The sequence below is a fragment of the Pan paniscus genome, chromosome 3 (assembly GCF_029289425.2).
Source record: "Pan paniscus chromosome 3, NHGRI_mPanPan1-v2.0_pri, whole genome shotgun sequence".
NCBI lineage: Eukaryota > Metazoa > Chordata > Mammalia > Primates > Hominidae > Pan > Pan paniscus.
Genome location: NC_073252.2, coordinates 57,657,563 through 57,672,782, shown reverse-complemented (window position 1 = coordinate 57,672,782; position 15,220 = coordinate 57,657,563). Strand labels below are relative to the sequence as shown.

General features: G+C 35.1%; 1 protein-coding gene across 1 annotated transcript in view; it reads right to left on the bottom strand.

Annotated features, from left to right (window-relative positions):
• ADAMTS3 (ADAM metallopeptidase with thrombospondin type 1 motif 3) overlaps window positions 1-15,220 on the bottom strand; it is a 290,472-nt gene that overhangs the window by 128,927 nt on the left and 146,325 nt on the right. Inside the window, exon 4 of the mRNA XM_003818364.6 lies at window positions 3,604-3,760. Coding sequence (XP_003818412.1) covers window positions 3,604-3,760 — 157 coding nt within the window. The remainder of the gene's footprint in view (window positions 1-3,603; window positions 3,761-15,220) is intronic.

The following is a 15,220-nucleotide window of genomic DNA, read 5'->3' as shown; positions in this document are numbered from 1 at the left end:
CATATGACACATTATCTTAACAGTTTCAAAGCTGTGACTTTTGTTGGAAACTCAGCTGAATATTCTTAGGTGACAGGAAATAGAAATAGATATTTTCATTTGGTCAAGCGGAATAGCTTAGGGCTCCAGAGTGTGGGAGAAGCACAATTTTTGTTTTGCTTCTAGTTTTAATCTTGTTTTCTGGAGACATAAAGTCCTCCTTATCTATAGCAAATATCTTTCATAGGCTCCCAATTCTGTGCAGTGTATACCTTCAGATTCTCAGTGATACACCTGAGAATGACAGAGTAGAAGGCAAGAAGGGGCATTCTAACCATCAACGAGCCAATAACTGCTACCTCACTCTCAAGCTAATCTCTACCCATCCCTATCACAAGAAATGTTTAGAAGGCCATTCATACTTTGCCTCTGGGACATGAATATGAAAATACACCATTTTTAAAATTCACTCAGTGTTCTAAAAGATCATCTATCTTAATCTACTCAATTTGGACCAACTTATCATCTTCCTTTATCAAGCCTATTTCTGTTTCTCATTTTATATACCTGAATTCTGGAAAGAGAATTCTCTAGTCTTCTAGATTAGAATTCTGAGTCCTCCTTAAACAATCTCCCTCTCTTTCCCCATGCCCTCCAACATCTATCCCATCACAAAACTCCATCAGTTTTCCTTCAATTTCTACCCATTTGGTTCTATCTCTCCATCATCTAGTTCAGGTCCTAATAGATTTTAATGTATAACACTTGCAACAAACTACAGAACTCAAATGAATGGCAGTTCTGAGGAACTAAACTGCCAAATCAAGAAATGTAGCTAGCCAATTACTGTGACAATTAGCAAAATAGGGCAGAATATTACATGGGCCTTACTGATGAAATCTTGCAGGGTCAGAAATGGCTTGCTTATGATCAAAACTCCTACTGATGACTTGCTGTCAGAGAAATGTATGGAGACCATGCTTCTCAAACACATTTCATTCCATGTAAGGCTTAGCTTATGGATTTTATTCCTCTTCCTAAATAACTCATTAAGAAAGACCTCATATGTTTCCTAAAATAAAATCTTGAATTAATCCAGAAAAGGCACTATTTTATATAGTGCTTTGGTTTTCATTTATAAATCAATATATCTTCCTAAACCTAATTTTTTTCCATTTTAAATTTTAAAATAATGGAATACATTACAAAAATATGTTCTTAATTTACAGTTGGAAGGTATTTGATCTATGAGAAGACTTGGCTCTCCATCTTGCTACCAAGAAGTTAAAGGAAGAATTTGAAAGTTCTGAATCTGAATCACTTGTTCCCCTAGGCAAGAGAGTTGCACTTCTAACATATATGGTTACAATTCAAGATTCTCAAAAGGAGGTAAATTCATATCACCCACAACTTAATTCAATCAGAACTTCATAAATAAGAAGGTGAAGATCATTAAGCTCATATTAACGTTTATCATGGAACATTTTAAGAGAACTGAATGATTCAATTTTGATTTAAGTTTTAAGGTAATTGAGAGGTGACAAAAGAACTCCTTTTGCTCTGACCCATGACCATTGAAACTTGTCTCAAAATATATTACTCTAGTTGGTGGCCTACTTCAACTATAATTGCAATCTTCTATTCATGACTGAAAAACTCAGTCTTCAGTGTCTGCATTATTAAAAAGAAATTTTAAGTAAACTGAGTATGTCGATGCTATTGAAATTGACATTTTAAATAATTTTCTAAAGCAATGTTCCAAATTTCTGTAATTCCATCCAATTCCTTTGTATATACATATGCTGACTGTTAATTTCCCTATTCTATCATCTAAAAATACAATAAGTATTAAACATAATATTTCTTGTAACTTTATTACTTCAAGAAAAAAACTCTTCTTCTTATAAATATCAGACTAATGAAAAGTACTAGGGCTAATATTTATAGAAATAGATACCTTCAGGAATTGAAATGTAGTAATAGGGTACAGCCTGATGAAACTACAGTTATGACAGATGGACCTGATGGGAGGACAGCCACAGTAACTGATCTGGCTTCCAGTTCTCCTATACAATTCCATAGCACGTGGCCTATGCGTTCCTAAAAAATATTTAACCATTGCTTTGAAAGAGGTATTAGCTATTAGTAATATGGAACAACCAAGATTTAGATATTAGTAATATGGAACAACCAAGAAAAATCACTCTAACCTACTATCTTTTCCTTAACATAACCAGTCTTCTGATTTAGAATAACATTTTTAGAATATGAAAATTGAGTATTCACATGAAGACAAACAATGACTAATGCTTCAACTTTAACAAAACTCTTAACATGCAAACCTTCTGCAAAGATATTAAATATTAACAGGCAATTAAATAACAGCTAGCATTCATTAAGCACCTATTTTTGTTGAATACTACCTTCAGCAATTTGCATATACATCTAATATTATTACAACTGTGCAATATATATTACTTCTTTTTTCATTAAAAAACTGAGGCTCAGAGAGGTTAAGTACTAATCTAAGGTAACAGAACAACTTGGTGTGCAGAGAGAGCTATTATTACTCATACCAAGTCTAACTGCAAAGCCTCTACAGTGACTCTCTAAGCTAGGCATACATTTCATAATACTGTATTTATTAATATAGTCCTGTTGTTTCAAATGAGAAATTTCTTTAAAATTTTCAAGATGTGTTAACTTTAAAGTTATCTTAAATTGCACTATTCTGTTCATAAATAATTTTAGGGGAAGTTAGTAGCATCTGAAAATCAAACTAATGACTAGGTAGCAAGTCTCAAAAGGCAATCTAGAAGACAAATTATTTCTAAATTACTTATATTTACTTATATCCATGTCATTTCCCTAAAAGAAAACTCTATTCTTCATTAAGAAAGTTGTCTTGGCAAATGTAAAGACTTCTTGAGATTTGGTTAAAAAAAAATAGATTCCTAAATTTTTTTTTCTCCCCAAAGGAAATTTTATATCCAATGTATAAGCATATCTCCTTAATAGTAAGTTACTTTCAGGTTTCATTTAAACAAACAAAAATAGAAAACTTTGATGCAACATAATTTACTTGACTTTAGCAGTTCTAGCCTAATTTGAAATAAAATTCTACAGAAGAATTTCATTCATTGTCTCCTCCATCTAGTAAAAGTTTTGCAAAATAGATTTTAAAGACAAGTGGCATTATTATTTTCAAATATATCCATCACACTGGTCTTAAAACAAAAAGCAACTGTTTGCCATCCTAGTATACATCCTTTAAAAGGTTTAAAATAACAGTGATAATTCATAATTAAGATACTTCTGTAAAATACAAACCACAAAGATTTTCAAATTTTAACATAAGCTAGAGAACCAATAGTTTTAATATAAAGGTATTAAAAGAAGTCATATCAGGGATATATAACACACTGGAATAAATATCTGTAACATATACTCTATGTATTTTTTAAAAAGCAAGACACATTTCATGATTTATAAATGTAAACTTCTTTTTCTATCTCCGCATTATACAAGAGCACATGGCAATCACATTCTCTTACTTGACGGGAGAGTTGTTTTCATCATATCTTAAAATTATATTTCATTATTAAGCTTTGTCAAGACGCCTACCTCTGTAGTGGAAGTCTTTGGACATGTCTATGGGAGCCTGTTCTACAGCTGATCTCTTGTAGACAACATGAATCCTTCCTTTTTCTTCCTCCATCTGTTTACCTCTTTCCAAGGGTTCAATGAAATACTCTTCATTATCACTTTTTATCATTCCAGCCTAGAGAAAGCACAAAATGTGTTAATTTAAAAAAGAAATATCTATCATCTTCAGCTCACAAGCACATCTTTTTAAATGTCAAGAATATGACTTGTGAAAACTAACGCTTTTTCTTTCCACATTTGGCCATAACTTAAAATAGTTTTATTAACTATCAATAATTCATATAAGGTAGAAATTCACATATGACAGAAATGAAAAATTCATATTAAGGTATTACGGAATACAAAATTTACATAGGATAAGAATAGGGAAATCATACAATGTATATATTTTATCAAACTGCAAAATAAGTGCATTTATATATTCTACTTGGTATTTTATATCTAGTAAGAATCATATGGGACACATAAATTCAAAAAATCTCTAATTTCCCAAAATAACCCATTGTGGAGCAGTGGTCCAAACGTTACATACATTTTTACTTATTTACATCTTCCCACCAAACAAAGTGGCATGAGAGAAATGAGTTCCATGCTACCTTCAGTATGTAAAGTTATTTCTTTAAAATAGTCTCATTAAGCTTCTGTGGAAATCCCCATTTCTAAAGTTTATTCATTTGAAGAACTAACTCACATTTGTCCTAGCTTAATCTAACTTTATGATTTAAATTATAACTTTAATATTATATATATATATCCCCCTCAAACTGCATCCTTTCACACTGAAAAGCCTATTCTTGCTTTCAATTCCTTCCATCTCTCTATTTATTGTTTTCTGATTCTGTTTCATCTTTTAATTATTCAGAAAACACCAGGGCTATAGCCAGTACTATAGCTGAAGAAAAATGATGTTTTTTTCTAAAATGCGATATTTCTTAAACATCAAGTCCACATTACAGTCAAGTAGTTGTGGCTCGTGTTTCTACTTTAAACATCATACAATAATACGAAATATTAATTTAAATATAAGCACATTTATTTGAAAACAAAATTCAAACAAATAATGTCTTAGTGTGGAAATTGTACTTATTTTGGAAATATATATCAGATTTAGAGATGCCATATTTTTTCTCAGACCTTTAACTTATTCTGTATTTTCACACAAGAGGTCACTGGCTCTCATGTAACACAGACAAGGGAGGAGTTTCTTACTCCTTCGAACTATGTTGATGTCTTTGCCATTATGCTATCAAGCAACATAGAAATAAAAGGGAGGTGTCCTTTACCAAAGAGCATATGTTTTCAGCAAATATAAATATATATATATTCATATATGTATATAAATAAATAAATTATATATATTTAGCAAATATGCCTATGACTATAGCTTTTCTGTCACACTCAAATCTGTCCTTTTCCTTTCTGTTCTGACTTCTACACCTGGGTATAGTATTTCCCTTCTTTCCCTTTGTAAGCCTCACAGGGAATTCTTAAAAGCTATGCCATCTCCATATGCCACTTCTACGCTTGCCTTTATGATGTGCACATACAAACAGCCCTGGAACCTATGGGACCGTGTCTCACAAGAAAACATTACTACAACTCTTCTACTATTCTTGGCCCATACCCTCTGGAACAAACCTCTAGCTTTCACTTAAAAGAGCATTGAGCTAGTGGGTACTTAGTAGTAATGCTGATCTTCCAGATACTCCAATAATTGGAGTTTCTTTCCTTATCTGACTAATTACTTTATACTTAGTCATGTACTATGAAATACACATATTTTTCAAAAGTTACATAATTATTCCCTATTCAGAGTTGTTCCTATTGGTTAATTGGTTCACCTCTTCTACAAATATAATTTCCAACATCTTCCTCATGCTTTCAAATTTTAATTTTAATCTATTCTATATTATGGTCATATTATTTTATCTCCTATTACCAGTAATTTCAACACTCACTGCTATTGGCGTTCTCAGGCATTAATTAATTAATGTCCATAAAATACATCCAAACTAAGCACAAACACAGTAAATGTATAAAAAGTTAATAAAATATATAAGGATAAAATGTTATCTCATCCCTAACACCATCTGCTGGTAGCAAAAAGCGTGAACCGGCTTTATCCCGGAAAGATAGGTCTGTTTAAATATATGGAAGTTTATAAGGTGAAGTGCATCAGCATGGGAGTTTCAGTATTCATCTTTACTACAGTCTTTTCTTTGCCCCAAATCCGCTGTCACTGCATTCTGTAACATCTACATTATTCGCCCATCCTCCTAAGTCCACTAACACTTCTTTGTTATAAACATCATCATTGTTTATTCGTATTACAGAAACTCCCTATCTTAAGATTTTCCAAAGATCATAATGATTCTCCCAGATGAGTGCCTGACTCAGGGAAGAAACAGTGCCACTGAAGCGGTCAGCGACTCTGAGCAATGCGCAATGGCTATTGCGGTCACTTGAAAGTGATAGGGAGGGCAGTGAGGATTAGCCCATGGGTCTTTTGAAAACACTTCTCCATACCTGCTATGGCAAACATTCAAATTTCAGGCCACATGATGTTATTTTACCCCACTAAGCCACAGGTAAAACAAAATTCAACACAATTAAACATCTCACTTAGAAAGCAAAGAAAATTTAAGTCAAACTGAGTCAGTATTAGTGACAAGGCAAGAGTTGGATCAAGTGACATCCAATAACTCCATGGACCCAAAATCTGAAAGTCGACCCTTTTATTTATTAATTTAAGTAAAGTTTAATGAAAGAAAGTACTTATATAGGCTGGGCGCAGTGGCTCACACCTGTAATCCCAGCATTTTGGGAGGCCGAGATGGGCGGATCACGAAGTCAGGAGATCAAGACCATCCTGGCTAACACAGTGAAACCCTGTCTCTACTAAAAATACAAAAAAAAATTTGCCAGGCGTGGTGGCAGGCGCCTGTAGTCCCAGCTACTCGGGAGGCTGAGGCAGGAGAATGGCGTGAACCCGGGAGGCGGAGCTTGCAGTGAGCCGAGATCGCACCACTGCACTCCAGACTGGGCAACAGAGGGAGACTCCATCTCAAAAAAAAAAAAGTAAGTACTTTATATAAAGCACTGTACTAAATATACTAATAAATGAGAAATCCTGCAAGACAGTTCATTTGTCCTCATTTGATTAAATCCAGTTGAATAAATAAAATACATGCCTACTGAAATTCAATGAGTATGCTATGGAAAGTGCAGAAAAGTAATTGACAGGGCAGTTGATAGTAAAATCAAGTAAATTTTTTTTCCTCCATAATCTCACCAGACACAGAAAACTGTTAGTAGGAACAGTTGATTTTTCACTCGAAATTATCTAGTATCTATTTCAACTGAAATGTTCTTAGTCCACATCACAATAAACCTTCGCTTTGGCCACTGTTACTGTCCACATGATCTACATATTCACATAGTGTGGCAGCCAAAATTGCCCTTTAAAATTATCATATTAAATATGGACAAATCTGAATTTGGTAGCAAGTGGAGCAAGCATGTAAGGGCTCAAAACATCAGGTGCTTCTTTCTCACTCACATAAAGCTCAGGATGGTTTTGGATTGGCCAGGAAAGGTTTCTACTCCATACAATCATCCAGGAGTCCAGGTTGACAGTGGCTCTATCATCTTAATATAAGCTTCCAGTATGCCTAGTCAAAACAGGAAGCAGTATGAGGAAGCCCACATGGGAAATTTTTATGAGCTAGCCCTACTCATGGTATTCACCATTTCCACTTACTGCCACAGATAGGATACAGTTGCATGGCTCACAGCCAGCTGCAAAGAGGGCCAGGAAATGTAATCTGGCTGTAAGCCCAGGGAGAAGAGACAAATGGATTTTGATGAACAGATGGAAGTCTCAATCTCCAAAAAGATCATGCCACTCCTTTGCTTAAAACACTTTAATTGCTTCCCATTGCACTTAAAACTGCACTCATTACTTTGGCCTTTAAGGCCCACGTCATCTGCGCTGCCCACCATCCTCAAGTTTGCCATTCTCAGTGTCCTCACGAGGCCCCAACCTCAGGGGATTTTGTTCAATTTTCTTTTTCTTTTTCTATTTCCAAGGTCCTTATAACCTCAGGTCTTTGCAATGCCATTCATTCTGCTTAAAGAGCCACACGACACTTCCCTAAGCTGGCTGGTTTTTATTCTCCAGGCTTCAACTTAAATGTTATCTCCTTAAAATGATTTTCTTACTCCCTCACCTCACAAAAATGAGGTGCCCCCATCTAAATTAGATCCTCTCTTAGCCAATTATTCTAACTGAAAATAATGTGTTCTTTTCTCTCCTGGTCCTTAACACAAATTTCAAGGGTGTATTCAGCTGAATGTGAAATTTATGGTTCTCTGTCTCCCCTGTGGAACTGTTAGCTACTAAGGCACATATATCTAGCTTAGCTCACCTTTGAGCCTTAAGCTCCATCAAAATTGCTGGCACAAAATATGTATTCAATAAAGTTCTGATGAAAAATTACATGAATGAATGAATGATACAAATGAGGGAATGAAGAGCTTTTAGACTTTTGGTGATTTTCCAAATATGGGAGTATTGCTATAGTGGGGATAGAATAGAAGGAATTAGAGGTGAGGCCGTTCAGGGTGGAGCAAAGGTTCTAAAGCAAGCTTGTCCAACCTGTGTCCTGTGGGCCACAGGCAGCCCAGGACAGCTTTGAATGCAGCCCAACACAAATTCGTAAACTTTCTTAAAACGTTATGAGATTTTTTGTGATTATTTTTAAGCTCATCAGCTGTCGTTAGTATGAGTGTATTTTATGTGTGGCCCCAGACAATTCTTCTTCCAATGTGGCCCACGAAAGCTAAAATACTGGACACCCCTGTAAGTACAAAAGCTCCTGGCACACATGTGGACAGCAAGCAAGCTATTCATTCAGGGAAGAGTTCATGCAGGGAGGCTCCAAAACAATGCCACGGAGGACTATTAGTACTATCTTGGGTCAGAATTTTAACATGTAGAAACAGAGACCCAAAAAATAAATAAATAAAAAAGAATGTTGATTGGATGGACTAGAACAAAATACTATTTTCATATTTCTCTGATGATTAAGTGCCAGATGGAAGCAAGCAAGAAGCTAAAATAACAGTCCAGATAGCAAAAGTGGCAATGGGAAGAGAAAAGGGCAGGGGAGTGGGGAAAGAATTAATTTAAAAGTGATTTCAGGAAAAAAAAAAAGTGGTACCTTTTAAAATGTAAGCTCCTCTATTCAAAACTTTCGAAGGTCTCCCCTTCTCACCTAGATTAATAACCAAAGTTCCTACCGAGTCCACCTAGGCCCTCCCTCATCTCAGCATCACTGCCTTCAAGACTCCATCACCGCTTTCAAGACTCCACCACCTCTCCGGCCTCATCTGCTCACTCTCTTCCTTGCTGGCTTCACTCCAGCCATGATGGGCTCCTTGCTGATTCTTGAATACTTAAGGGGTGTTTCCCCTTTAAGACCTTTGCACTGGCTCTTTCCTCTACTTGGAATCCTCTTCCCCTAGGACTATGCATGGCTAACATTTTCACCTCCTTTAAGTCCTTGCTTAGGTGTTGCTTCTCAAAGAGCATACACGGACTACCCATCTGCTTCTCAACCCAGCACCCCAAGCCTCTTTCTCTACACTGTTGTTTCCACTGCACTTACTGTCCTCCAACACACTCGATCACTTAACTGCCTATCATGTTCATTGTTTATTGTTAGTAACCCACCACTGCCCTTCTGGTCAGGAATTACTTCTTGGTCTGCTTTGTTGAGCTTGTTCAACTATTTATCTCAAGTGCTTAAAGCAATACCTGGCATAAACTAGACACTCAATAAATACCTGATAAATGAAAAAACAACAAAGAAGGAAGGCATAATCTAACCTTAGTTTTGAAGTTGGATGACTATGAAATTAATGTTTTCATTCACAGAAACAGAAAAGCCAAAATGGCAAGCTGACTGGAAGGCAGGAGAAAAAGTTAATGCGTTTTGTTTTAACCATTTTCTTGAAATAGTGATGGAAATTCCCAGCATTCAGTGGAGAAATACAGAATTGTAATTAAGAAAAAAAAAAAAGTCATAACCGCAATGGATTTGGGATACATCTTCTCAGGGGCAATAGCTAAAGCTGTTAACAGAAATGTTAACAGAAGAAAACAGAAGAAAAGTTCATAAAGAGATTTGAGGGAGGGTCAATAGAGAATCCTAGGAAATGTCCATATAACGTTAGGAAACTGTCATATAGGAAATTCCTAAAATCTAAACTCTAGACCATGGCCTATAAGGCCCTCCATGTCCTAGCCTTGTCTATTTTTCTGGCTTCTAACACTTTATGCCTTGCTCTTTCTGCTCTAGCCACATGGTCCTAGTCCCATTGGTACTACCCCACTTACATCAATTAGCATCGCTTTCACTCTCTATCCTAACTTTTTCCCTTCCAGCATGGCTAGGTGATTGCCTGGCCCAATTCAGTATATAAGCTTCACATGGGCATGGGCTTTGCCATATTCACTGCTATGTCATATCCCAGGGTCTAGCACAGTGCCTGGCTCAAAGTAGGTGCCTAACACTTGAGGAAGCATGGGAGAAGAAATCAATGTAAGTTATGGACAGGTGAAAATAAAACACCTTAGATTTAGAAGGAAGCTGAAAAGGAATGATGAGAGACATGAGGAAACCCAAGAAGAGTGTCATGGGCACCTAAGTAGGAGAGAGTTTTGTCAAAGAAAAAGTAACTGCAGTGAAGAAGACACAGAGAATGAAGTCTGTGAGAAGGAAACTAGACATGTAAAAACATTTAATTAGAGTAGTGGGGGCTGAAGAGATATTACAAGGAATTACAGAAAGACTAAGTGTCAAAACCACATGTTTTTCAGATCCCAGAATATTCACAGTCATTAGAGGTAGATTCTTCTGCACCTCTTCCCGTCACACTATATTAATATTTCTCTGAGTAGCTATCAAAATTGGAGTGACTATTTTTAAAGTACCTGAGATTTTAGACAAGACTGTCCTATACATACTTAAGAAAGGAAAAAAATCACCAGTACTAATAACTAAATAGTGAAAGTTCTTTTATCCACTAGAATGCCCATTTAGGTAGTCATGCATTCAACAGATGTTTTGAGAAACTCAAAGACCATGCACTGTCATACATAACCTCAATAAAAAATTCACATTCCTGCTCTCAGGTCTGCAACATTTTATTTCACAGGATACATTTAGTACATATGACAATGAAATGACTTACAGGAATAAGTGTGCATAAAATTCTAAGTACTACTATTATTTATAATGACACCAGAAATTTATGACTTAGAAATTTTTAGAAGTGTCATGCCTACAATTATATATTCTCCTGAGGGATTATGTTTAAAAAGATGCAACCATTTTTAATTTTCATCCTTAATCTCAATTAATTGGCATACAATATCAAGATAATGTTTTATAAATTTCCCTATATAACATAAAGTCCTTCACATAAAGTCCTGCATTGATATATGCAGAGATTCTAATCTCTGCAATGATACATGAAATATTTAGTTTCCCAAACTATTTTCCAAAATTTAACACTAATTTTTTAAAAATATTTATTTTTAGTATAGCATTAAGCACATTATGTTAAACATATTTTATTTTGCTTTAATTCTTCATATAGGCCCTCTGACAGCATTTCGGAGGGGATATTTATAAAACAATGATGTATGCTAAAAAGCCAGCTGCAAAATTCCCCTCATTTGGTCAACTCTTCCAGCTACATCACTCAACTCAAACACTGCCAAGAGTTCAGAATTAAGTCAGATAGCCTCAGATGATGAAAACAGCGATCACAAAGGCCACACTCCTTACTCACTAGGAGGGGTCCTCACAGCCATATTTGAAGCCCAATTATAATAAACTAGGTTAGATGGTTTTCTAATTCTCATCAGAGCATAAATGGCAAATGGGAACAAGGGGTGTGGGATATAGAGAGTTTCAGATGAGATAATGTCTATGAATGCCCTTTATAAACTACAAAGTCCTACAAGAAATGTAAAACACTAGTTTTTATATGTCTATAATAATAAAAATCAGTCATCAAGAGAAGACTAAATTGTGTTTAAGACAAAAATCAGTCTAAGTGACATTTTTTAAAAAGTTCCATCAAAAATTACAATGTTTTCTTAAAATTCTGTGCCAAATATTCTAAAAAACTTATGCCATGGACACCTTCCATTTCTAACTGTGACAACTAAACGTGGTTTTATTGCAGTTCTTCTCAAATCCGCTAAGGAAAGAGAATAGAGATGGGTAGCTTTTTTTGGTGCCTCATGAAATAGGTACCAATCATTTAATATAGAATTGCAGCTGAAACTAAATATTTATCATTTTGTGCTAAATCTGTTACAATCTTATACTAGTTCATAGCACAGAAATGCATAGTAAGTTTTAAATGTCTGGAAAAGATGCTGAAAAAATATATATCAATATTGTGTGTGTAAGATGGAGAATACATGTAAATATAATAGTCTAGTAAGACTATCATTATACCTTAGTGGTACAACAACATTATTTTAGTTCGCTAAGGTTCTCTAAAAACACATTCTGTGAATCACCGTTTCACTGTTATTTCCTCAAACATCTGTTCTATCAATGTTCCAAGCAAACACATTGTCTAATTCCATTTACAATGAGAATGGACAGATTTTTTTTTCTTTTTTTTCTTTTATTATTATTATACTTTAAGTTTTAGGGTACATGTGCACAACGTGCAAGTTTGTTACATATGTATACATGTGCCATGTTGGTTTTACTATATGCAGATGATTTCTAAATATTTCCTGAATTTCAGGCAACATTTCAATGGCCTCTCCAGAATTTCTGCAAAGGAAGGATTGAGGAAGGTAAAGTGGTTGAGAAGGGCTGGAAAGTAGAATGACTAGTATTGATCTGAAGCTGTATTCGCAAACCAAAAGTACTATCTCTCTACTTAAATAAAAGAAACTCAACTATTGAGATGCATTTAGACAGAGTATATAAAGAATAACAGTAGCTGGAATAGCCCCCAAGCCATGCCTTCAATTTCTATAAAGCTTCCCCTTATTTTAAAGCCAGAGGGAATTTTTATCTCTTTTGAACTCCCAGAATTTTATCTATATTTCTATGGCATTTATCACTGTCAACTTTGTATTACAATTATTTATGTTAACTGTGCTGATGCCTGGAAATTAAGAGATGTTAAATAAGATGTTAACTGTACCCAAATATAAACCTGATTAAATGCCAAATTTACATTTGAGTTTAGCTGGCATTTCATTCAATAATAACCCTTCCAGATGCTTTCTGTATCTCGAAAGCATCTCCTGCAAATGGCTAGAGTCCTACATTAAAGAAAAAAAAAACGATAATGCCATCTCAACCCACAATTCAATTAATTGCTAAAGCAAATGAATCTAACCTTAACCAGGAACATTAGACATTACCATTTCAGTTCCCTAATTAGAGGGCATAACCTCCAACCCTCTGCTGCCTGGTTCTTATCAAAATACAGGCGGCAAAAAATAAAATTTGAGAAATATTTCCTGAAGGCTAAAGGATTTTCTATACATCCATTCTAATTCCTCTAATTTTCCCTAATCTCCATTACCAAATACCGCTTCCATTAAGCCAGGCCACAGTTATTTGGCCTCCTAATAGAATTGATTTTATTCAACTATACTAAAATGCTAAAACGCCTGCCTAGAATGAACGTGATTACACAAAAAGAGCCCTAGGAAGCTCATTATTGTAATAACAGTGCATTTGTCATTGAGGACCTTTCTCAATATCATACCCTGTTTGTTACATGAGAGTCTTGGGGGAAAAAAAATCACAGACTTCAGTAACAGGAACAGTTTTTCTTCTCCCAAGAAACTAGTTCATTTTTATTACAAACACTGAATACTATATAACTAATCAGTATCTGAAAGAAAACTCAGAGTCAAATCTGTATCCTACTTGTAGGACAGTCTTGTGCCATAAATCCTTGGATACTAACTTTTTATTGGAGGTTATTTTTTCTTCTTTTATTTTCTCTTCTTGCTGACTTATTATATTGTCAATATTTTATTGTATGAATGTATAGGTTGCTACATATTCTTTGTCATATTGAAGAGGGTAGGTACTTGTTGAATGACATATAAGTCCTATATTTCAAGCTAAAGCTACAATAGCATTATAGTTTAACTGATGTGAAACAAGAAAGCATATTCTTCCAGAAATTTGTGAATTACGGGATTAAATGTATTAGCAATGCTTGGCATTATCCAATATTTCACAAATATATGAGTATTCTCAGAAAAAGTTGAGGAAGCATAAATTATTATTTGTATTATTCTTAGGAAAATGTGACAATTCATAAGCCTAAATCTTGCTTTTCTTTAATTTCTTAATGATTCACACTGTCCAATGGTCACAAACATATAAAATATATAAAACATTTACTTTTAATTTGGGCATTTGATTCTTTTTTTTTATACTTTACGTTTTAGGGAACATGTGCACAATGTGCAGGTTAGTTACACATGGATACATGTGCCATGTTGGTGTGCTGCACCCATTAACTCGTCATTTAACATTAGGTATATCTCCTAATGCTATCCCTCCCCCTCCCCTTACCCCACAACAGGTCCCGATGTGTGATGTTTCCCTTCCTGTGTCCGTGTGTTCTCATTGTTCAATTCCCATCTATGAGTCAGAACATGCAGTGTTTGGTTTTTTGTCCTTGCAATAGTTTGCTGAGAATGATGATTTCCAGCTTCATCCACGTCCCTAAAAGGACATGAACTCATCCTTTTTTATGGCTGTATAGTATTCCATGGTGTATATGTGCCACATTTTCTTAATCCAGTCTATCATTGATGGACATTTGGGTTGGTTCCAAGTCTTTGCTATTGTGAATAGTGCCGCAATAAACATACGTGTGCATGTGTCTTTATAGCAGCATGATTTATAGTCCTTTGGGTATATACCCAGTAATGGGATTGCTGGGTCAAATGGTATTTCTAGTTCTAGATCCCTGAGGAATCGCCACACTGACTTCCACAATGGTTGAACTAGTTTACAGTCCCATCAACAGTGTAAAAGTGTTCCTATTTCTCCACATCCTCTCTAGCACCTGTTGTTTCCTGACTTTTTAATGATTGCCATTCTAACCAGTGTGAGATGGTATCTCACTGTGGTTTTGATTTGCATTTCTCTGATGGCCAGTGATGATGAGCATTTATTCATGTCTCTGTTGGCTGCATAAATGTCTTCTTTTGAGAAGTGTCTGTTCATATCCTTCACCCACTTGTTGATGGTGTTGTTTTTTTCTTATAAATTTGTTTGAGTTCATTGTAGATTCTGGATATTAGCCCTTTGTCAGATGAGTAGATTGCAAAAATTTTCTCCTATGCTGTAAGTTGCCTGTTCACTCTGATGCTAGTTTCTTTTGCTGTGCAGAAGCTCTTTAGTTTAATTAGATCCCATTTGTCAATTTTGGCTTTTGTTGCCATTGTTTTTGGTGTTTCAGACATGAAGTCCTTGAATCTGGGCATTTGATTCTATGT